Below are 25587 nucleotides of genomic sequence, written 5' to 3' on the forward strand. Positions count from 1 at the left end.
TGTTGTAATATCTGCTTGTTCCTCAGTTACATGAGCAGCGCTGTGGCTCCATCTCACACATACTGACTGCTACATTCTCTTCTAGCTGCTGTGCATTACTCTCATTCATCAGTGTAATTGTACTTATCATGTGTGAATCATTGTCCGTTACAATGGCAAGAACCTGTTCTTTTTTGAGTTCCTAATCTTGCAGAACTTTTTCCACTAAGGCCTGGAGAAACTGGCCGCTGCGATGAGCTTTACTATCTGTTACTGCCGGTGTCTTGCTAACAACTTCTTTCTTGTCACAAACATATCGAACATTGATGGCAAAATAATTCAGTGAAATGTGGTGACTCCGGCATCCAGCAAAGGCAATGGGTGACAAGAGAGGACATTCAGACACAGCGTGTTGTGAGGATCCGCACACAGAATGAGCGGTCAGTTTGTGGCGTTTTTCTAATCTGCTTTTGCTATTGAAAGCATTATTTATGAGCTCAGAAACCTTTCAGGTGATGCGGTTTTTTAAAAAGCTGATCTGCTTTTGCAGCTGACAAACGTATCCTCAAAAAACGCAGCAAAAACGCTGTGTGTGAATGTAGCCTTAGATCAGGAATAGAACAGACATTTATAGGACATTTCATAACTTTCCCAAATTCCTATGAAAAAATATTCAGAACATTCTGCATTGCACTCCTGTCCCCAATTTATTATATATTTTAGGAGTCGGAGCATTTTATACCGACTCCACCAAAATGAGCTCCGACTCCACGACTCCGACTCCACAGCCCTGCTCATAGGAACAAGATTCCTTTGGACAGGTTGCCGCACCTTTTGGCCTTCAGAGCTGCCTTCAGTTGGTCCAAAAGTTCAATGTAATACCTTGCATTGATGGTGGAACCCTTTTGAAGGTAGTCCACTAGCAGCACGCCCTCCTTATCCCAGAACACAGACGCCATCACCTTAGTGGCCGATTTTTGCACCCTGAACTTCTTTGGATGAGGAGAACCCCTGTGCCTCCGCTCTTGTGACTGCTCCTTGTTTTCAGGGTCATACAAAGAAATCCAGGTCTCATCCATAGTGACCGGTCGCTCCAGGAAGTTCTTATCAGTCCGGAAACTCTGAGAAATGGAGCGGGAAGTTGTCACTCGCTGCTTCTCTGATCTGTGGTCAGACATTTGGGGACCCACTTTGCAGATCACTTCCTCATGTCCAAATGTTCATGGATAATGACACAAACACGATCACGGGAAATCCCCATGATGCCTGCTTTTTGCTTTAACTGAAATACGCGGATTCTCCAGTATGAGGTTGTGCGCAGCATCGACGATCTCCAGAACAACAACCACTCTCAGGCGCCCAGGACTTTCCTCATCATTGGGGCTGAAGTGGCCCGGTTAACATTTGGCAACCCAGTTCTTACTTGTGGAATATGAAGGGCATTGATCCCCCAATGCCTGCGACATATCACCATGAATATCCGCCATGGACTTTCCTTAAAGAAACAAGAATCTTATCCCTCCTCTGCACTCAGTTGTGTGAATATCACATTAGACTTCACCATTTTGTTTTTCCGCGTGCGTAGAACACTGTTGCCGTAAGCAATAAACACAAAATTGTGTGAAAGATATATTAGACACATAAGGCTTTCATGTGATGTAACGTTCGTTACCATAGAAACAAAAATATCACAAAGCCAAAGACTTATCAGCAGCCCCTCGTAGGAAAATCCTAGCGATTGGTGCACTTAAAGTGCCAGATACCTCCTGCCTGAAAAATATACAGTGTATACACACTCAAACAAAGGGTGAAATAAGTATCGAACATGTCACCACCAGTTTTCTAAGTAAGCATATTTCTAAAGCCGCTATTGACATGATATTGCAGCACATATATTTGTCACTAAGTGGCAGGATGGCTTCTAATTACTGAGATTTCAGCGGGGTCAGGACTTTTTTGCTCTTCTCTTTCACGTGTTCAATACTTTTTCCCTGTGACATTTCTCATTATTACACATAATTTATGGATCTCTAGGGTGATTTCTTTGCCCGTGTGGATTGGATGGGTTGTTACCGACATCTGGTGAGAAATTCATCTCAATAGCATCTTTACAAATATATTTACTTAGAACATTTCTGACGTTTTCAATACTTATTTCATCCGGTGTGTATGTTTTGAACATCACCGCCTGCATGAAATCTTTTGTAATGTAGGAAAGTGGCTGGCAGGTCCATGCTGGGAGGCGTGTGTCACTGAGGTGGCCATCCTCCGTGATGTGAGTCCTGGAAAACAAGTAGGCCCCAGGAACAATAAGTTGCTGATAGGTTGTCTTTTACTGGGTCCGTGGTGAGCCCGCCCCGTGATCCGGTCCTGGTCAGCCATTGCAATTGTGAATCCTCCCTGTGATCCGGTGCTGGTCAGTCATTGCCGTGGTGAATCCGCCCTGTGATCCGGTGCTGGTCAGCCATTGCCGTGGTTAGCCCGCCATGTGATCTGGTGCTGGTCAGCCATTGCCGTGGTGATTCCGCCCTGTGATCCGGTGCTGGTCAGCCATTGCCGTTGGGAATCCGCCCTGTGATCCGGTGCTGGTCAGCCATTACCGTGGTTAGCCCGCCATGTGATCTGGTGATGGTCAGCCATTGCCGTGGTGATTCCGCTTTGTGATCCGGTGCTGGTCAGCCATTGCCGTGGTTAGTCCGCCCTGTGATCCGGTGCTGGTCAGCCATTGTCGTGGTGATTCTGCCCTGTGATCCGATGCTGGTCAGCCATTGCCGTGGTGAGTTCGCCCTGTGATCCGGTGCTGGTCAGCCATTGCCGTGGTGAGTCCGCCCTGTGATCCGGTGCTGGTCAGCCATTGCCGTGGTGATTCTGCCCTGTGATCTGGTGTTGGTCAGCCATAGCCTTGGTGATTCCGCCCTGTGATCCGGTGCTGGTCAGCTATTGCCGTGGTGAATCCACCCTGTGATCCGGTGCTGGTCTGCCATTGCCGTGGTTAGCCCGCCATTTGATCTGGTGCTGGTCAGCTATTGCCGTGGTGAATCCGCCCTGTGATCCGGTGCTGGTCTGCCATTGCCGTGGTGAATCTGTCGCGGGCGGGGAGGAGGGTGTCAGCACACCGCGCTCACCCCTTCTGCTCGGGTCCGGCTGCTGCTCAGTGGTGGCTCGAGCCGTGGGCCGGATCCCGGGGGTTTCTCGAGCGGCGCTCCTCGCCCGTGAGTGAAAGGGGTGTTTGGGGGTGTTGGGATAATGTCCGTGACGCCACCCACGGTTGTGGTGATGTGTAGCACCACCGCTGCTTAATGCGGGGATCCCGGGGATGGTGATGGGGAGCAGCCAGGTGTTGTGTTGCCCCTCCGTGGGTAGGGGTTGGTGATCCCGGGGCCCGGTGATGGCTCGGGAGGTGCAGGGCTTGGTGGGCGCAGGGACGCGGGGTCAGCGCTGTGCCTTGCGGCACTGTGGTACTCACTCAGCCTGAGACTTGACACAGTTTGTACGGTAAACCAACGGCTGGTAGGACGGTCCCACAGACGGCTGCTTTGCTTCCCCGGTAGGTGACGGTGATGTCCCTCTTCCTTGCACCTGTATGTGCGGATGGTTGCGATGGGTCCCCACCAGTAACCCGCTCCCCGGCTTCAAGCTGGGCCGGAGGAGCACTACACTTTGCCCTCAGGCGCTGGCCCTCAGAGACTGGTGCCCTGGCGGTGGCGGTGCCTCTGTTGTACAGGTTGGACTGTTGCCTTCAATCGGGACTTGGTTGTTGGGGGAATCTACGTCCCCTTCACTGACGGATTCGGCAAATTTGGCGACTCCTAGCCTTGCCGGGGTCCGAGAGGCCCCTGCCCTGGTGCTGACTGTCTTTCAGAACACTGCTCCAGACCACCGGGCACACAGCCAACGGGGTCCTTCCAGGAACTTCCAAACGGTCCCCCTCCGGACAGTCACCGCCGTCGCTGACCTTGCTGTTCTGGCCCTACACAAAGCTGGGCTCTCAGGCTTTCCTTTCTTCTTGTCACCTCACTTGCTTTCCTCCTTTACCACTTCTCTCTCTTTACTTTCACTTAGGTGTTTACACTTGCCCTGCCTGGGCTAAACTGCCCTTCACTCTTGCCCTGTCCGGGCTAATCTCTCCATGTCCCTCACTGGACTCTAACTGCCTGGTACTTCCTGCCTCCAGAGTTGTGAGCTCCTTGGTGGGCGGAGCCAACCGCCTGGCCCACCCCCTGGTGTGCATCATCAGACTCCTGGAGGAAGGCAACAAGGATTTCTGGTTCAGCTTAGATGTGCCTACCTGGGATGTGGGGTGTGGTGGTGTGTGACCTGTGTCCCCTGGCTTGCCCAGGGCGACACAAATCCGCCCTGTGATCCGGTGCTGGTCTGCCATTGCCGTGGTTAGCCCGCCATTTGATCTGGTGCTGGTCAGCTATTGCCGTGGTGAATCCGCCCTGTGATACGGTGCTGGTCGGCCATTGCCGTGGTGAATCCGCCCTGTGATCTGGTACGACCGTATGCACTGCTACTTCATCTTTATTTACCATTGCGCTTTAGGAAAGGCGGTCTTGTTTTTTTCACACTGGAGATTTATAAACTTTAATAAATTTACCTGTTTACACCAAGAACCTTCGTGCCTGTGACATCGAGGTGACGACTAAGAGCGAGAATCCCTGCAAATGGTGATATCACGGTGGGCAGTGATATAGTGGGTATATGTTATATACACCAGAGTACACATGTGTTATATGCAGGCAGTATAGTGGTTATATATTGTACATATGTATTATATACAGGCAGTATAGTGGTTATATATTGTACATATGTATTATATACAGGCAGTATAGCTGTTATATATTATACACATGTATTATATATAGGCAGTATAGCGGGTATATATTACACATATTTATTGTATACAGGCAGTATAGCGGTTATATATTATACACATATATTATATACAGGCAATATAGCGGTTATATATTATACACATTATATACAGGCAGTATAGCGGTTATATATTATACCCATGTATTATATACAGGCAATATAGCGGTTGTATATTATACACATATACAGGCAGTATAGCGGTTATATATTATACACATGTATTATATACAGGCAGTATAGCGGGTATATATTATACACATGTATTATATACAGGCAGTATAGCGGGTATATATTATACATATCTATATATATAATTGCCTTATTCTGTCTGTCTGTCTGTCTGTCTGTCTGTCTGTCTGTCTGTCTGTCTGTCATGCTCCGAAATTGTGTCCTTACGGTGACACAAAGCTGATTGGCCGCTGGGCTCGCCATGGCCCCGCCCCCCCACACGGATTGGCCTCTCGCCCCGGCTCTCTGCAGGCCCCGCCCCCCTCACGCAATGCACGCTCGCTGTGGCCCAACTGACACGGGGCTCCGATTCCCAGGTGAGTACACACACACACACACATCAGATCACACTCACTCTCACACACACCTCACACATCACATCCACACATCACAACATGCTGGGATATCGCTTGCTTCTACACCGGCTCCGTCAGGATCCCGGCAGCGCCACACATAACCTTGCGATGCTGGGATCTTCACGGAGGCCGTGAAAGCTGGTAACCATTATACACATCGGGTAACTAAGGTCCCTTAGTTACCCGATGTGTATCATAGTTACCAGTGTACACCGGCTCACACTCACTCTCACACACACCTCACACACACATCACATCGCATCCACACATCAAGGTCCTGCAGCGGCGGAAAATACAGACACATAACAGCACACACACACACACAAATCAGATCACACTCACACATACCTCACACATCACATCGCATCCAAATACTCACAACATCCTGGGATATCGCTTGCTTCTCGGCGGCGATATTGTGCTGTGAGCTTCCAGGACCTGACGGAGGATCACATGGCCAGAAGCATGTGATATCCCCGGATGTTGTGAGTATCAGCGCGTATGTGCGATATCGTCAGTGTCTGTGTGTGTGAGTGTATGCGATCGGGTGTGTGTGAGTGGATGCGATCGGTTGTGTGGGTGAGTGGATGCGATCGGTTGTGTGGGTGAGTGGATGCGATCGGGTGTGGGTGAGTGTCGGCAGAGGAGCACGGCGTGCTGGAGGAGGCTGGGAGCAGAGAGGCTGATCTTGGGGAAGGCTGGGAGGGGGAGGCTGATGCTGAGGGAGGCTGGAAGGAGAGAGGCTGAGCAAACGTGCTCCATCCGCCATACTGCGCACTCCCCATCGTGCTGCATCCCCCATGCTGCGCACTCCCAAACGTGGTCCATCCGCCATGCTGCGCACTCCCAAACGTGGTCCATCCGCCATGCTGCGCACTCCCAAACGTGCTCCATCCGCCATACTGCGCACTCCCAAACGTGCTCCATCCGCCATACTGCGCACTCCCCATCGTGCACCATCCGGCATGCTGCGCACTCCCAAGCGGATGGAGCATGATGGGGGGTGCGCAGCATGGCGGATGGAGCACGTTTGGGAGTGCGCAGCATGGCGGATGGAGCACGTTTGGGAGTGCGCAGCATGACGGATGGAGCACGTTTGGGAGTGCGCAGCATGACGGATGGAGCACGTTTGGGAGTGCGCAGCATGCCGGATGGTGCACGATGGGGAGTGCGCAGTATGGCGGATGGAGCACGTTTGGGAGTGCGCAGTATGGCGGATGGAGCACATTTGGGAGTGCGCAGCATGGCGGATGGAGCACGTTTGGGAGTGCGCAGCATGGCGGATGGAGCACGTTTGGGAGTGCGCAGCATGGCGGATGGAGCACGTTTGGGAGTGCGCAGCATGGCGGATGGAGCACGTTTGGGAGTGCGCAGCATGGCAGATGGAGCACGTTTGGGAGTGCGCAGCATGGCGGATGGAGCACGTTTGGGAGTGCGCAGCATGCCGGATGGTGCACGATGGGGCGTGCGCAGTATGGCGGATGGAGCACGTTTGGGAGTGCGCAGCATGGCGGATGGAGCACGTTTGGGAGTGCGCAGCATGGCGGATGGACCACGTTTGGGAGTGCGCAGCATGGCGGATGGAGCACGTTTGGGAGTGCGCAGCATGGCGGATGGAGCACGTTTGGGAGTGCGCAGCATGGCGGGTGGAGCACGTTTGGGAGTGCGCAGCATGGCGGATGGAGCACGTTTGGGAGTGCGCAGCATGCCGGATGGTGCACGATGGGGAGTGCGCAGTATGGCGGATGGAGCACGTTTGGGAGTGCGCAGCATGGCGGATGGAGCACGTTTGGGAGTGCGCAGCATGGCGGATGGACCACGTTTGGGAGTGCGCAGCATGGCGGATGGAGCACGTTTGGGAGTGCGCAGCATGGCGGATGGAGCACGTTTGGGAGTGCGCAGCATGGCGGGTGGAGCACGTTTGGGAGTGCGCAGCATGGCGGATGGAGCATGATAGGGGGTGCGCAGCATGGCGGATGGAGCACGTTTGGGAGTGCGCAGCATGGCGGATGGAGCACGTTTGGGAGTGTGCAGCATGGCGGATAGAGCACGATGGGGAGTGCGCAGCATGGCGGATGGAGCACGTTTGGGAGTGCGCAGCATGGGGGATGCAGCACGATGGGGAGTGCGCAGTATGGCGGATGGAGCACGTTTGGGAGTGCGCAGCATGGCGGATGGACCACGTTTGGGAGTGCGCAGCATGGCGGATGGAGCACGTTTGGGAGTGCGCAGCATGGGGGATGCAGCACGATGGGGGGTGCGCAGCATGGGGGATGGAGCACGATGGGAGGTGCACACCTCCCCCCAACACACACACACACACGCGCACTGCACAACACACACACACTAGGAATCACAAACAACGCCCTACACAGACACCCACACACACAGACAACGCTGCACACACAAATATACGCACATACTGCACAACACACACATTGCTCAAAACATACCTCCCCCCAAAACACACCACACCCACACAAACCGCACAACACACACACACACACAACGCTACAGACACACAGCGCTCCACAAACAACGCAACACACGCAACACACATACAACACCGCTCTCACCCCCCGCGACACTCAGAACATGTACAGCGCCCTACACAAACACTTGGTAACTACACACAACAACATCTATATATATATATATATAACAAAAATCATACATGAACTACACAATACATAAATTCTAGAAACCCGATGCGTAGAATCGGGCCACCTTCTAGTATATTATATACACCCTAAAAGGGGTGGCGATTTGACAAAATTGTTACACCGCTGCGAAGCAAAATGGATAATTTTACTTAAAGAAGTTGTCCAGTTACCAAAACTGATTTTTTTTTTCTGATAAATCTTGCTAATATGCGCCTCTCAACACATCTATTATGTTTTTTCAGCAAAATTACCTTTTATTGTGCTCTAGCAGCACATGCTCATTGCTGGCTCCAGCTCTGATGGGGTTAATCTCTCCCCTGACTTCCTGTGTTCAGTTCCTACAAGTCCCAGAATTCTTTGTGGCTCTAGGGCGGTGTCTAGCTTATCTAACACACCCACTCAGCTCTCCACCCAAAGCCTCCTCCCTGCCTCTTCCCTGTGTGGATGCACTGAGAGAAATCACACAGAGACAGCAGAAACTCCCAGCTCTACACAACCAGGGGAAGTGTGTGTATAATGTGAGTGTGTGTGTGTGTATATTGTTGTGTGTGTGTATAATGTGAGTGTGTGAGTGTGTGTGTGAGTGTGTATATTGTTGTGTGTGTGTATAATGTGAGTGTGTGTGTATAATGTGAGTGTGTGAGTGTGTGTGTGAGTGTGTATATTGTTGTGTGTGTGTGTGTGTATAGTGTGAGTGTGTGAGTGTGTGTGTGTGAGTGTGTACAGAAATTATGATTATTAGCCGGCGCAACATGTGAAAAAAATAATTGGGGGAAAAAAAGTGAGGGTGTGATGAGATTGCTTTTTTCCCTCTTGCCTAGTCTGTGTGTCGTCCGTATCATCCGCAAACCGCATATGACCGGATCCTGTGGATTAATAAATGTGCAGCGCATGCAACCGTTATTTTACCGGATCCTTCTGCAGCGGGACTTTATGGGCCGGCGCTGGAGTCAGCTGACTCCTGATCTCACAGCCCGCACACGCTGCAATGGCTGCAGGTGGGCTCATTCACATGACCGTTCCGTGTGTCCTGGTCAGTTCCTGTTTTTTTGCGGCCCCACAGACAGGACCATCTTTTCAATGTGTTTTGTGTAGGATCGGATGGTACACGGTAGCACTTCCATGTGCATCCGATCCTACAAAAAAAAAAACACATCGGAATCGGATGCCGTATGTCCGCTCCGTTATTATGGAACATGTCCTATTCTGTTCCGTAATAACGAACCGTGACTCAATACAAGTCAATGGGTCCGCAAAATTCACGGAAGCAACACTGAAGCACTTCCATGTGACTTCCGTTGGGTGCCCGTGCAGTCAGTGTCCCGGTCCAGCCCCAGCCCCGCGGCTGCCCGCTCAGCAGTGTCAGCAGCGGCCCGCACTGCAGTGTCAGCAGCCGCGGGGATGACAAGCACTACCGTCAGGAGGTTAGTAAGTTCATTACATACGGTGATGAAGTCCTGCCCTCCTGACGTCAGCGGTCGTCACTGCCTTCTATGCCCGCCGCTTGTCACATCACCTCTCGCTGTCGACCCGAGACTGTGACTAGTGGTGACGTCACGAGCCGCTCGCGATACTTTGTTTGTGAAGACGGCGGTCATTGAACTCTGTGACAGTGCTGCTGTCAGGAGTTCAGCGATCATCGCAGGTAATATACCTCGCTAACCTCCTGATAGCAGCACTCGTCATGCCCTGCAGTGACCTGGGCTGACCTATTGATGTTAGCTCAGGTCACTGCACGGCTCTCCCAGCAAATAGGGAACATTCTGTTCTTCATTGACTGGGACATTGACTATGGTATGGATCATCGTGGGACCCCCTTGTATTACACCAGACCTGGATTTGTTTTTCTTTCTAATAAATTGGTGAAAGAGGGAATGTGTTGGGGAGTGTTTTTTAAAAAAAAATGTGTTTGTTGTCTTTTTTTTTTATTATAAAGGATTTTGCCTGAAAACTTTTTTAAAAAAAATGACGTGGGCTTTGCCATATTTTTGTATGCTAGCCAGGTACAGCAGGCAGCTACGGGCTGCCCCCAACCCCCAGCTGCCTAATTGTACCCAGCTGGGTAGATATAGATTGTTTTATTTCATGAATTTCATGAAATAATTAAAAAAAAAAAAAGACGTGGGCTTCGCCGAATTTTTGAGTCCAGCCAGGTACAACTAGGCAGCTGGGGATTGGAATCCACAGTGCAGGGTGCCCAAGCTTTCTGGGCACCCCCTCTGCGAATTGCAGTCCGCAGCCACCCCAGAAAATGGCGCTTTCATAGAAGCGCCATCTTCTGGCGCTGTATCCAACTCTTTCAGCTGCCCTGGTGACTGGTGGCTCGGTGGGTAATAATGGGGTTAGGGCTAGCTGTAAATTATAAGCTGGCCCTAAGCCCAAAATTCATGGGGTCACGCCAATATTAGACATGGCCACCATGAATTTCTAGTAAAGATTAAAAAAACACAACACACAGAAAAATATTTTATTAGAAATAAAACACAACACAATTAGTGACTCCATCTTTATTGAAATAAAGAACCCCCCTCCGCAGTAATCCTGGGTTAGGGTCCCGCGCCGTCCAATCCGGATCCAATATCATCTGATCGGCTTGCTGGAAGGCAAAGCGATCAGATGATGTCAGGATAAAGGACATGAATCACACGACACAGCAGCTGATTGTATAAAAGCCGGTTATACAATCAGCTGATGCATCAGTGGAAAAAAAAAATACTCACTTATGTGCTGATTACTGACAGCTCCTGGAGCGATCGGACGGGAGTCTGATCCCGTCAGATCGCTGCCGGTAATCAGCTGATGAAGTCTTATGATGGCATCAGCTGATAGCCAGCCGGGCGCTAAAAAGATGGCGTCACCGCGAGACTACGATCAGCTGATGCGTCAGGTGACCGCATCAGGTGATCAGCGCCAGGTCCTGCAGGCATCAGACATGCCCGGAGAGTCTGCACACAGCCGGAGCGGCGGTCCTGGGAGAGGAGCTGGGAGCGGACATGGTACCAGGAGTCTGCAGACAGGTGAGTATGACATTTTTTTTTCTATTGTTCACTTTTGATTTAGCAGCTGCATCCATCTCCCGCCCGTACATTGCGCCACACGGGAGCTGACATGGCACCGGACGGGAGATGGAAGCGGTGGTGACGGTACCGGGAGGATTCACGCTTCTGTGTTTAATGACAGAAGGAATCCTCTTCCTGTACACGTCACTTTACTACCCACCCCTTGCATTTTATAGCTGCGTTTTTAGTCATAGAAACGCACTAAAACGCAGCTGTATTTGCAAATTGTGTTTTTCATTGCGTTTTTGAACATCTCATTCAACTCAATGGGTGTGAAACGCAGTGAAAAAACACAAAAATAATTGACATGCTGCGTTTTTGTGGGCACCACAAAAACGCAGCTGAAAAACATGCTGTGTGCAGACAGCAAAAATGAAAACTCATACTTTGCTGGGGAAGCAAAGTCATGCAGTTTTCTGAGCAAAAACGCAGCGAAAAACGCACTGTGTGAACTTACCCTTAGTTGGTGACATGCAGCACCGCAGGTGACAGAGCAGAGCAAGTTGGTGACATGCTCTGCTCTGACACATAGTGTGCTGCATGTCACTAACTGTATCCACTCTGGGACTTGTTGTGCAGGTGACTGGATGATACATGTCACTAACTTGCTCCACTCTGTGACTTCTGCTGCATTGTACCAACTGTATACACTCTCATCTGAACAAGTCTCAGAGTGGAGACAGATAGTGACATGCAGCACACTATGTGTCAGAGCAGAGCATGTCACTGTCTCCACTCTGGGACTTGTGCAGGTGAGAGTGTATACAGTTGTTACTATGCAGCAGAAGTCACAGAGTGGAGCAAGTTAGTGACATGTATCATCCAGTCACCTGCACAACAAGTCCCACAGTGGAGCAAGTTAGTGACATGTAGCATCCGGTCACCTGCACAACAAGTCCCAGAGTGGAGACAGTTAGTGACATGTAGCATCCGGTCACCTGCACAACAAGTCCCAGAGTGGAGACAGTTAGTGACATGTAGCATCCGGTCACCTGCACAACAAGTCCCAGAGTGGAGACAGTTAGTGACATGTAGCATCCGGTCACCTGCACAACAAGTCCCAGAGTGGAGACAGTTAGTGACATGTAGCATCCGGTCACCTGCACAACAAGTCCCAGAGTGGAGACAGTTAGTGACATGTAGCATCCGGTCACCTGCACAAGTCCCAGAGTGGAGACAGTTAGTGACATGTAGCATCCGGTCACCTGCACAAGTCCCAGAGTGGAGACAGTTAGTGACATGTAGCATCCGGTCACCTGCACAAGTCCCAGAGTGGAGACAGTGTCATGCTCTGCTCTGACACATAGTGTGCTATATGTCACTAACAGTCTCCACTCTGGGACTTGTTGTGCAGGTGACCGGATGATACATGTCACTAACTTGCTCCACTCTGTGACTTCTGCTGCATAGTACCAACTGTATACACTCTCACCTGCACAACAAGTCACAGAGTGGAGACAGTTAGTGACATGTAGCATCCGGTCACCTGCACAACAAGTCACAGAGTGGAGACAGTTAGTGACATGTAGCATCCGGTCACCTGCACAACAAGTCCCAGAGTGGAGACAGTGACATCCTCTGCTCTGACACATAGTGTGCTGCATGTCACTATCTGTCTCCACTCTGGGACTTGTTGTGCAGGTGACAGAGTGGAGCAGATTGGTCCCATGCAGCGTCCGGTCACCTGTGCTGCTGGTAGGAGCACATGATCACACTGCCGACACCGCCCGCTCTCCTGACAGCTGAGCACAGCGGGCGGGTGGACAGTGTGATCACATTCTTGCGTGACAGGGGGGATTTCAGTGGAGGAAACCCCCCCTGTACTCCACACTGGGGCCCGTACCTCCCACAGCTGACCGATGGTAAGCGGCGCGCTCTGCCTTCACCGCTCCACACTGGCGTCCTCCGGATCCTCCCCTCGATGCTGGGCTGTGACGTGCGGTAGTCACCGCCCACAGCCCTGTCACTCAGTGTGAGTGGTGCCAGCCTCCTCTGACATAAGCGTCAAGTTTGAGAGCCCGGAAATGCCGGGACGTCAGAGGATGCTGGCGGCCACAGCTCCAGGGGGTCATGTGACAGGCACTGAGCGTGCAGGATAGCGCCGCTCAGTTCCAGAACTGGAAATACAAGCCAATGGAGAAGATGCCTACAATGGTAAGTGACACTCATTGGGAAAATAAAAAAAAATGGGTGAACCACCCCTTTAATAGCAGAATGCCGTATGGGCTCAATGTGAAAAATGAAATTTCAAATGTATTGTAAAAAGTCTCTCATGTGCTACCTACTCAGTCGTGTTTCTACACATGTGATGTCATTTCTCTGTGATTTTCCCCTCCCCCTTGACCTTTTTAAGGGCTTTTCATTTGAATGGTGTTGTCTCAGACTAAGGAGGTGATCCTCCGAAACGCGTACCTGTTTGATAATTGCCACTTGTTTTTATACATATGGAATGACCTTTTAAATCATTTTGGAATAAAGAAATTCGTTTTTTAAAGTAATCTGGAACCTGGATGCTGGAAATTCCTTTCTTCATTATATACAGGCAGTATAGCGGTTATATCACACATTTGTTGTTGTGTGTGGCGGATCTGGTACCTCAGTCGCCGATATCCCCGGTGGCAGCGACATTTATCATCAGGGGACTATTACAGGGGGCATTCTGATGTGGTGCCCAGCGTGTAACACCAGGACGGGAGTCACATTAATGGCGTGTGTGACAATGTGTCCCCCAGTATACAGCACAGCGTGGGGGCAGCAATCCCCCGGGGGGACGTATCATGGCTCAGTGATGACCTCTGGCCCATATTGTCTGCAGGCAGCGGGGTCCAGTGTGGAGGGCCCATATTGTCTCCGGGCAGCGGGGTCCAGTGTGGGGGGCCCATATTGTCTCTGGGCAGCGGGGTCCAGTGTGGAGGGCCCATATTGTCTCCGGGCAGCGGGGTCCAGTGTGGGGGGCCATATTGTCTCCGGGCAGCGGGTGTCCAGAGTGGAAAGCCCATATTGTCTCCGGGCAGCGGGGTCCAGAGTGGAAGGCCCATATTGTCTGCAGGCAGCGGGGTCCAGTGTGAAGGGCCCATATTGTCTCCGGGCAGCGGGGGTCCAGTGTGGGGGGCCATATTGTCTCCGGGCAGTGGGTGTCCAGAGTGGAAGGCCCATATTGTCTGCAGGCAGCGGGGGTCCAGTGTGGAGGGCTCATATTGTCTCCGGGCAGTGGGTGTCCAGAGTGGAAAGCCCATATTGTCTCCGGGCAGCGGGGTCCAGAGTGGAAGGCCCATATTGTCTGCAGGCAGCGGGGTCCAGTGTGAAGGGCCCATATTGTCTCCGGGCAGCGGGGGTCCAGTGTGGGGGGCCATATTGTCTCCGGGCAGCGGGAGTCCAGAGTGGAAGGCCCATATTGTCTCCGGGCAGCGGGGTCCAGAGTGGAAGGCCCATATTGTCTGCAGGCAGCGGGGTCCAGTGTGGAGGGCCCATATTGTCTGCAGGCAGCGGGGTCCAGTGTGGAGGGCCCATATTGTCTGCAGGCAGCGGGGTCCAGTGTGGAGGGCCCATATTGTCTCCGGGCAGCGGGGTCCAGAGTGGAAGGCCCATATTGTCTGCAGGCAGCGGGGTCCAGTGTGGAGGGCCCATATTGTCTGCAAAAAGCGGGGTCCAGTGTGAAGGGCCCATATTGTCTGCAGGCAGCGGGGTCCAGTGTGGAGGGCCCATATTGTCTCTGGGTAGCGGGATCCAGTGTGGAGGGCTCATATTGTCTCCGGGCAGCGGGAGTCCAGAGTGGAAGGCCCATATTGTCTCCGGGCAACGGGGGTCCAGTGTAGAGGGCCCATATTGTCTGCAGGCAGCGGGGTCCAGTGTGGAGGGCCCATATTGTCTGCAGGCAGCGGGGTCCAGTGTGGAGGGCCCATATTGTCTCCGGGCAGCGGGGGTCCAGTGTGGGGGGCCATATTGTCTCCGGGCAGCGGGAGTCCAGAGTGGAAGGCCCATATTGTCTCCGGGCAGCGGGGGTCCAGTGTGGAGGGCCCATATTTTCTGCAGGCAGCGGGGTCCAGTGTGAAGGGCCCATATTGTCTGCAGGCAAGCGGGGTCCAGTGTGGAGGGCCCATATTGTCTCCGGGCAGCGGGGGTCCAGTGTGGAGGGCCCATATTGTCTCTGGGAAGCGGGGTCCAGTGTGAAGGGCCCATATTGTCTCTGGGCAGCGGGGTCCAGTGTGGGGGGCCCATATTGTCTGCAGGCAGCGGGGTCCAGTGTGAAGGGCCCATATTGTCTGCAGGCAAGCGGGGTCCAGTGTGGAGGGCCCATATTGTCTGCAGGCAGCGGGGTCCAGTGTGGAGGGCCCATATTGTCTCCGGGCAGCGGGGGTCCAGTGTGGAGGGCCCATATTGTCTCTGGGTAGCGGGATCCAGTGTGGAGGGCTCATATTGTCTCCGGGCAGCGGGAGTCCAGAGTGGAAGGCCCATATTGTCTCCGGGCAGCGGGGGTCCAGTGTGGAGGGCCCATATTGTCTGCAGGCAGCGGGGTCCAGTGTGAAGGGCCCATATTGTCTGCAGGCAAGCGGGGTCCAGTGTGGAGGGCCCATATTGTCTGCAGGCAGCGGGGTCCAGTGTGGAGGGCCCATATTGTCTCCGGGCAGCGGGGGTCCAGTGTGGAGGGCCCATATTGTCTCTGGGCAGCGGGGTCCAGTGTGAAGGGCCCATATTGTCTCTGGGCAGCGGGGTCCAGTGTGGGGGGCCCATATTGTCTGCAGGCAGCGGGGTCCAGTGTGAAGGGCCCATATTGTCTGCAGGCAAGCGGGGTCCAGTGTGGAGGGCCCATATTGTCTGCAGGCAGCGGGGTCCAGTGTGGAGGGCCCATATTGTCTCCGGGCAGCGGGGGTCCAGTGTGGAGGGCCCATATTGTCTCTGGGCAGCGGGGTCCAGTGTGGAGGGCCCATATTGTCTCTGGGCAGCGGGGTCCAGTGTGGAGGGCCCATATTGTCTCTGGGCAGCGGGGTCCAGTGTGGGGGGCCCATATTGTCTCTGGGCAGCGGGGTCCAGTGTGGAGGGCCCATATTGTCTCCGGGCAGCGGGGGTCCAGTGTGGAGGGCCCATATTGTCTCTGGGCAGCGGGGTCCAGTGTGGGGGGCCCATATTGTCTCTGGGCAGCGGGGTCCAGTGTGGAGGGCCCATATTGTCTCTGGGCAGTGGGGTCCAGTGTGGAGGGCCCATATTGTCTCCGGGCAGCGGGGGTCCAGTGTGGAGGGCCCATATTGTCTCCGGGCAGCGGGGTCCAGTGTGGGGGGCCCATATTGTCTCTGGGCAGTGGGGTCCAGTGTGGAGGGCCCATATTGTCTCCGGGCAGCGGGGGTCCAGTGTGGAGGGCCCATATTGTCTCCGGGCAGCGGGGTCCAGTGTGGGGGGCCCATATTGTCTCTGGGCAGCGGGGTCCAGTGTGGAGGGCCCATATTGTCTCCGGGCAGCGGGGTCCAGTGTGGGGGGCCCATATTGTCTCTGGGCAGCGGGGTCCAGTGTGGAGGGCCCATATTGTCTCTGGGCAGCGGTGGTTCAGTGCGGGGGGCCCATATTGTCTCTGGGCAGCGGTGGTTCAGTGTGGGGGGCCCATATTGTCTCTGGGCAGTGGGGTCCAGTGTGGAGGGCCCATATTGTCTCTGGGCAGCGGTGGTTCAGTGCGGGGGGTGACTGGATCCAGCTTATGTGTAAATCTCCCCTTGTCTGTATCTATAGGCACCTGCGTGTATTCAGGGGGGGCACATACTAGACACAAATACAATCTTACCTCCGAGAGCATCCGATCAGCTCTGGCCCCTGACGACATGGCGGAGCGAGGAGAGGTCACAGGAGCCAGTGCCAGAGGGATGTGTCACATCCGTCACCCCCGGGCAGCAGGTGCGGGAGGCACTATATTAGGCACAGATGTAGGTGCCAGGTGGTGCGGTGGCTTTTCTGCGGTGTTGTGCAGTTTGGGGGGTCACGGTGCTCCACACCCGCTCCCAGGGTCCATCTGTATGAGGTAGATAAGGCAGACCGGACCTGGTGTGAACACTTCAGATGCTTTCCTGAGTCACACACGTGTGAGAGTCTGAAATGTGATGGTGTCAGCCGTGCACTAGGACCCTGTGACTTCTGCCTGCACTGATCAGCAGGGTTTTGGGTCAGAGACCCTGTAGATGCCAGAGTTACCTCAGAGAAAGTGTGCAGAGCCCGGGCTGCCTGAGAGAGACAGTTGTGTGAGGAAGAGATCAGAGACTGTTGTGTGAGACAGAGATCAGAGACTGTTGTGTGAGACAGAGATCAGAGACAGTTGTGTGAGGAAGAGATCAGAGACACTTGTGTGAGACAGAGATCAGAGACAGTTGTGTGAGACAGAGATCAGAGACTGTTGGACACCATTTTCTCTTTTCTTTTCATTATCTTTTCCTCACAAAAGAACCAGGAGCGGTGCTGAAGAAATTGGACCGTGTTGTGTGAGAGAAAGGAGCTCCAGTTTCCTGAGGGGAGGGCTGTTCTCTGGACCGGGGAAGCCATGTTCTGTCTGAGGATTACTACAGAGCTGTGGGCCTGAGACCGTGTTCTGTGTGGAGTAATGGCTAATATCGACTACGTCCGGGGTCCCTGCGTGGCAGGACCGGGGTGAAGACATCCTTAGAGCAAGAGGAAGATTTTGTGTGTCCTTTTTCTTCATTCTTTGGAATTATATACAGCGGACTCGGACCACAGGCCTGTGTGAAACGTCCCTTGAAGTTAACGGTACCATAGCTTTAAGATACCCGGGTATCCCTGTGTTCAGTGTAAAACCAACGTTGGTAAAATGTAAGGCTTTGTTATTAGTGGTGATAAGTTATACTCGTGCGTTACCTCAGAGGTTCCCTCAGACGCCCCCATTGCATTTACACCTCTTGCCTTTATAGTTCATTGTTTTTCGTTGTTCACCCTGGTGAGGAGGTAAATTTATACCCGGCTCCTGAGGTAATACACATAACCGGGAACTCTGAGCCCGGGGCATTGATTCCGGCTAAAGCTGAGTGTGTTCATTGCACTTTTGTGGTGCTTTGAGGGGTTCTTAAGTCAATCATTATTTATTCCATATCGTACTCATTCTCAACCCAGTAAAGGAACTCCTGTTTATTTCTGCCTCTGTCTCTGTTTGTGACCCACTGGATTCTCTTCGGACCTACGGTCATTACACACTGATGGGTCACTTCTTCTGGAGCACGTAGCCGCGACACGGGGCCTCCATACAGGGACTGGTTAGTTGGTCACTGCACTGGGGCTCTGCTGTGGGAAATCTATATCTGCGGTTCCGCCTCGCTGGGCTTTGAAGAGACTGTCTGCAGCGGTACCGGACATCAGCCGTCCTTGTCACCCGCTCATAACCTCCAGCCCAGCTCAACTGCCAACTGTCACCTCTCCCTGTTACCATAGTGACCAGCTATAGAAGGTATAGACATCCTCCAATACAGTCCCCTGACGACACATAGTGTAGGTAGCCACAGACAAACCACACACACACCCACCCCCCCAGACAGTTACATTAGTCAGACAAAAACCCTTGTTGCCTCCCTCCAGGGCCTGATGTCCACACCAGGTGGGGCGGAGCCAGGCGGTTGGCTCCACCCACCGAGGAGTTCACAGGCCTGGAGGCAGGAAAAGGAGACGGTTTAGTATTGGAGGTGAAAGTGAGAGGTCACAAAACTGCAAGTGTCTGGGTCGGAGCCCAGGCACTGACAGCAAGGTTGGCAGACGGTGGTGGCCGTCTGCAGGAGTTGGTGGAACTCCGCAGAGCCGTAAGGACCGGGGCTGGGCGGTGGCCCACCGGTACCGGACCGGGGAACGGAGTGAAGCTAAGCACACAGGCAGGGTCATCAGACCCCGACCAGGCTTGGAGCCACCGTCAATAGTCAAATCCGAATGTGACAGGAACCACTGGGGTTCCCTAACAACCAAATCTTGATTGAAGGCAACCGCTCACACCGTGAGGATATACAGCCACCGCCACCGGCTAGAAATCCAAGGGCCAGCGCCTGCGGGCAAAATGGGCTCCTCTGGTATCTATACACCGGGGAGCGGACTACCGTTGGGAAGCCATTGGAGTCATCCCAGTACAAAAAGGTGCAGGGAAAGACAGCCACCATCACCTGTCCGGGGAGAGACACTGCAGCCGGCTGCGGGACCCGTCCATCCAGCCGTTTGGTTTACTGGAGACTTTGTGCATCTATTGCTGAGTGAGTACACCCGTGCCATCGGGCACTGCACCGCACTGTCCCTGCAACCCTGCACCTCACCGACCCTGCCTCCTCGTCACACCACCGGACCCCGGGACCACAAACCCCTACCCACGGAGGGGAAAAACAACATGCCAGGTGCTCCCTACCATCGTTCCCGGGATCCACGTCACCAGCAGCGGTGGTGCCCATCTTCACCACAACCCGTGGGTGGCGTCACGGACTAAATCCCCAAACAAACCACCCCCTTTTCACTGACGGGTGAGGAGCGCCGCTCGAGTCCCCGGATCCGGGCCACCGCTCGAGCCACCGAACAGCAGCAGCAGCAGCACCGGACCAGAGCGTTAGCGAGCGCAGCGCCCCGCCGCCCGCGACAATAGCACCACCTGCTGGTCTCCAGTGGTATTACAGAGCAACAACTTACATATAATAAGTCACTGACACCAGGCAATACCTCACCTCATATATTCTACAGACTTCTATGATGCACAAACTCTTGTAATTGCTCCATCTGGGTCATTACATATACAGGGGGGCAACATGGGGGGCTTAGTATGGAGAAAAGGGCAGTATGGGGGGCTCAATATGGAGAAGAGGACAACATGGTGTTGTGTGTGTGTGTGTGTCACGGGTGACAGTCATGTGGTTTTTGGCCATAGAAGGTCACAGCGTTTGGCTACACAGACTGCTCCCTGACTTTCCATTGTTCCTGCTGTCATTTGTATAGGGAGCTTTCCTGCTGGATTCACCTCTCCCCCTTTTGGACCTAGCAGGAGCTCGTCTTCCACCCAGCTGCTGATCATCAGCATTCTCTTGGTGTTTAAATACCTCTTCCTTCCCCAGACTGATGCTGGTGATATTTTTCAGTTCCTTGAAGCCCGGGTTCCAAGCAGGGGGCTTGTACTCCCCTGTGGTGATGTTAATGAAAGCTCTGCTGAACTTCTACCTGAGTCATCTGTGGATAAGTGGTTCATGCTTTTCCCCCCGTGTGTCCTCCTTGTGTCTTCCTTTAGCGTTTAGTGGGGTTGATCAGAGATGGCATCCAGCAGATAATAGGTAAATTTCATCTGATTTCATACAATGCGTTTCAACACATTACTATGTCATAGAGTCTTATTCATGGATAGCACCGCCTGTTGACCCGTTAGTGAGCGCAGCCACCGCCATGATGCAAAGTGAGGGCGATCTGCTGCCTGCCGGAGTGGGTGGTGGAGGAGCCGCTTGTTCTCTGCTCTGCCACAGCTTTGTACTTGTAGAGGACACGGACTCTGCTGTATGGATCCATACATCCCACTTCTGGACTGACCCATCTTGCATTTCCCATTTTACAGGTGACCTTGTATCTCTCGGTCACATTCTGACCTCCTGTTTTCTTTTCTTGCAGGTAAAGGTTTGGTTCCAGAACCGGAGGACGAAGCAGAAGAAGGACCAGGGGAAGGACTCCGAGTTGCGGTCGGTGGTGTCGGAGACGGCCGCCACCTGCAGTGTCCTCAGACTGCTGGAACAAGGTCGCCTCCTGTCCCCTCCTGGTTTGCCTGGACTAATTCCTGCTTGTGCTACTAGTGCTTTAAGGGGACCAAGCAATTCTGGTCCCGGGGCCCCCTCCCATCCTGATGTTACGAGTGCCCCTCCTCACCAGTCTGGACTCCACACCTCCCCCACCGGACACAGCATCTTCAGCATGCCAGTGCCATCTCTCCTGGGCACAGTAGCCAACCGGCTCACGTCCAACCCGCTGACAATGGCAGGAAACCTCCAGGAACTCTCCGCCCGATACCTCAGTTCCTCCGCCTTCGAACCGTATTCTAGAAGCTCCTCCAAGGAAGCACTGGAGAAGAAGTCTCTGGACTGACCTGCAGCTCGTGTGTCTGTGTCCTTTGTGATTGGTGGAACTGTACCCTCAAACCATTGAGATAGGGGCACCCCCACAGAATGCAGGAGCCAGGCGTCCAATCCAGGAGTCAGTGGGTTACTTAGGGAGTCAAAGTATCCACTGACCTCATGAAAAATGACTCCACACCAGCAGCCACCTGTAAGCACATCGGCCGCCTGGCTCTGAGGATTCTACTGGACCAGACCCCTTCGGGGCCATAATCCTCACCTGCAGCTACTACCAGGGGGACACGGTCTCTGAAAAGTACTCACCTGTCAGCAGACTAAAGAGAAGTGGCATAAAGTGGGAAAACGGAGTGAGGATGGCCCCAGAGGCCACAAACAGGAAGAGCTAGAGGATAAAAATGCTGGCGAGAGGAGTCCTGCAACCCTCAGCACAGCCAGACCCAATATACCAGGTGAAACAGTCAGGAGCTGGGGAGAAAACAGTCAGGAGCTGGGGAGAAAACAGTCAGGAGCTGGGGAGAAAACAGTCAGCAGCTGGGGAGAAAACAGTCAGGAGCTGGGGAGAAAACAGTCAGGAGCTGGGGAGAAAACAGTCAGGAGCTGGGGAGAAAACAGTCAGGAGCTGGGGAGAAAACAGTCAGGAGCTGGGGAGAAAACAGTCAGGAGCTGGGGAGAAAACAGTCAGGAGCTGGGGAGAAAACAGTCAGGAGCTGGGGAGAAAACAGTCAGGAGCTGGGGAGAAAACAGTCAGGAGCTGGGGAGAAAACAGTCAGGAGCTGAGGGAAAAACAGGCAGGAGCTGAGGGAAAAACAGGCAGGAGCTGAGGGAAAAACAGGCAGGAGCTTGGGAGAAACCAGGCAGGGGTTGAGGGGGAAACAGGCAGCAGTATTTTTCTGTTACATCATGTCTTATCCTCCAGTCACCTCCAGAGCTGCAGTCACTATTCTGCTGTTATATCGTGCCTTATCCTCTAGTCTCCTCCAGAGCTATAGTCACTATTCTGCTGTTAGTGTCTTATCCTCCACTCACCTCCAGAGCTGCAGTCACTATTCTGCTGTTATATCGTGCCTTATCCTCTAGTCTCCTCCAGAGCTATAGTCACTATTCTGCTGTTAGTGTCTTATCCTCCACTCACCTCCAGAGTTGCAGTCACTATTCTGCTGTTACATCTTGTTTTATCCTCCAGTCACCTCCAGAGCTGCGGTCACAAATCTGCTGTTACATTGTGTCTGATCCTCCAGTCACCTCCAGAGCTGCGGTCACTATTCTTCTGGTGCTGTCTTTTGAAGTGTATATGTGATTTTTGTGATCAATCCGTCTGGGATGTGCTGATTATTGGGTGACCAGTCCTCCCTATAATCCTGTTCTCACACTCCCCGGTGTTATTGGCGCGGTGTAGGTCTGGGGAGTACGGCTGCACTTGCAGTGTTCTCCTTCCCAGTATCACAGATTAGGTTTCCATGATTTGCTCCCCAGACTTGCTCAGTGTGACAGTAGGCATTCTTCTTAAAATGGAGTTGAAAATTGGGACAAGTGCGAAGAACAAAAAAATCTTCATTGTAGCTGAAAATGTGCACAAACAACGCGGGTGCTCCAACTACTGCAATATATATCGGCAACATTCAGTCTGCAGCGTTATTGGAAGGGAATGCTTGCGTCTTTCCCTTCTCTCTGCAGATTTTCTCTGTGAAACCCCCAGCAGTCGTCCCCCATCATCTTCACCCTCCATCTACCTTGGTATCGTCCCCCATCATTTTCACCTTCCATCTACCTTGGTATCGTCCCCCCATCATCTTCACCCTCCATCTACCTCAGTATCGTCCACCATCATCTTCACCCTCCATCTACCTCGGTATCGTCCCCCATCATCCTCACCTTCCATCTACCTTGGTATCGTCCACCATCATCTTCACCCTCCATCTACCTTGGTATCGTCCACCATCATCCTCACCTTCCATCTACCTTGGTATCGTCCTCCATCATCTTCACCCTCCATCTACCTTGGTATCGTCCCCCATCATCCTCACCTTCCATCTACCTTGGTATCGTCCCCCATCATCTTCACCCTCCATCTACCTTGGTATCGTCCCCCATCATCCTCACCTTCCATCTACCTTGGTATCGTCCCCCATCATCTTCACCCTCCATCTACCTTGGTATCGTCCACCATCATCCTCACCTTCCATCTACCTCGGTATCGTCCTCCATCATCTTCACCCTCCATCTACCTTGGTATCGTCCCCCATCTTCCTCACCTTCCATCTACCTTGGTATCGTCCCCCATCATCCTCACCTTCCATCTACCTTGGTATCGTCCACCATCATCTTCACCCTCCATCTACCTTGGTATCGTCCACCATCATCCTCACCTTCCATCTACCTTGGTATCGTCCTCCATCATCTTCACCTTCCATCTACCTCGGTATCGTCCGCCATCATCTTCTCCTTCCATCTACCTTGGTATCATCCTTTATCAGCTTCACCTTCCATCTTCCTTGGTATCGTCCCCCATCATCTTCACCTTCCATCTATCTTGGTATCATCCTTTATCATCTTCACTATCCATCTACCTTGGTATCGTCCTCCATCATCTTCACCTTCCATCTACCTTGGTATCGTCCTCCATCATCTTCACCCTCCATCTACCTTGGTATCGTCCCCCATCTTCCTCACCTTCCATCTACCTTGGTATCGTCCCCCATCATCCTCACCTTCCATCTACCTTGGTATCGTCCACCATCATCTTCACCCTCCATCTACCTTGGTATCGTCCACCATCATCCTCACCTTCCATCTACCTTGGTATCGTCCTCCATCATCTTCACCTTCCATCTACCTTGGTATCGTCCCCATCATCTTCACCTTCCATCTACCTCGGTATCGTCCGCCATCATCTTCTCCTTCCATCTACCTCAGTATCGTCCCCCATCATCTTCACCCTCCATCTACCTTGGTATCGTCCCCCATCATCTTCACCTTCCATCTACCTTGGTATCGTCCCCCATCATCTTCACCTTCCATCTACCTTGGTATCGTCCCCCATCATCTTCACCCTCCATCTACCTTGGTATCGTCCCCCATCATCTTCACCTTCCATCTACCTCGGTATCGTCCCCCATCAGCTTCACCTTCCATCTTCCTCGGTATCGTCCCCATCATCTTCCCCTTCCATCTACCTTGGTATCATCCTTTATCATCTTCACCTTCCATCCACCTTGGTATCGTCCTCCATCAGCTTCACCTTCCATCTTCCTTGGTATCGTCCCCCATCATCTTCACCTTCCATCTATCTTGGTATCATCCTTTATCATCTTCACTATCCATCTACCTTGGTATCGTCCTCCATCATCTTCACCTTCCATCTACCTTGGTATCGTCCCCCATCATCTTCACCTTCCATCTTCCTTGGTATCGTCCCCCATCATCTTCACCTTCCATCTACCTTGGTATCGTCCCCCATCAGCTTCACCTTCCATCTATCTCCCATTCACTCACAGTGTACTCGCTGTCAATGTGCAGTTGTGGCTTTCAGTCTTTTCTTCCCACTCTCTGACACTGTACTCGCTGCCATTGTGCAGTCGCGGTTTTCAGTCTGTTTTTTCCACCCGCTCATAATGTCCTCAGTGTTACATTTTTTCCATCCTCCAGGAACATCTCCTCCATATACCAGATCAGCGTCTTGAGAAAACTATGGAGGGATTTCCTTTTCTCTAAAGACCAGGCTCCAGGAGATGACTGGAGGATAAAAGATGTAATAGCAGAATGGTGACTGCAGCTCTGGAGGTGACTGGAGGATAAGACACGATGTAACAGCAGAATAGTGAGTGCAGCTCTGGAGGTGACTGGAGGATAATATGAGATCAGTCATTTCAGTGATTACATGTTATTTGACAAATTTTGGACTTTCCTAAGATGAGATGATGAAGTCTCCCCCTGGTGTCGGTGCTATGAGCAGGCGGAGATTAGAGGTGAACTTTGTGCCACTTCTCTTTTTCAAGGGTTGTTCCATCTCTACCTCTCAGGGTTGAGTTGGGAGCAGCTGTCTGTGGGTCCCGCCCACTAGAGGCGGAGCTACAATCTGCTGCGTGTAGGAGTGTCCCTACGCTGTGTGTATGACGCCTCCCCTGCAGGACGAGCGCCACGGCCTCCACTTGTCTCCTAGATTCACCTTCACTGACCAAGAAGGAAGAGTTGGAAAAACCCTTACAGGTTGTTGGCCCCGCCCCTTACAAGGAAACTACACCCACTTCCCTATCTTTTCTTCCCAGACTGCTGCCACTCGGTGGTGAGTGCGCCAGTGTATGTTATGGTGCAGCCGCAACCATGTGACCCTGCGCCCAGCAGGGGCCGCTGTACAGAAGGGGGGCCG

General features: G+C 52.7%; 1 protein-coding gene across 1 annotated transcript in view; it reads left to right on the forward strand.

Annotated features, from left to right (window-relative positions):
• VAX1 (ventral anterior homeobox 1) overlaps positions 1–22775 on the forward strand; it is a 153863-nt gene extending 131088 nt beyond the window's left edge. The window contains exon 3 of the mRNA XM_075348141.1: positions 20764–22775. Coding sequence (XP_075204256.1) covers positions 20764–21231 — 468 coding nt within the window. The 3' untranslated portion in view covers positions 21232–22775. The remainder of the gene's footprint in view (positions 1–20763) is intronic.
• The last annotated feature ends 2812 nt before the right edge of the window (positions 22776–25587 follow it).

The sequence above is a fragment of the Anomaloglossus baeobatrachus genome, chromosome 5 (genome assembly GCF_048569485.1).
Source record: "Anomaloglossus baeobatrachus isolate aAnoBae1 chromosome 5, aAnoBae1.hap1, whole genome shotgun sequence".
Lineage (NCBI taxonomy): Eukaryota > Metazoa > Chordata > Amphibia > Anura > Aromobatidae > Anomaloglossus > Anomaloglossus baeobatrachus.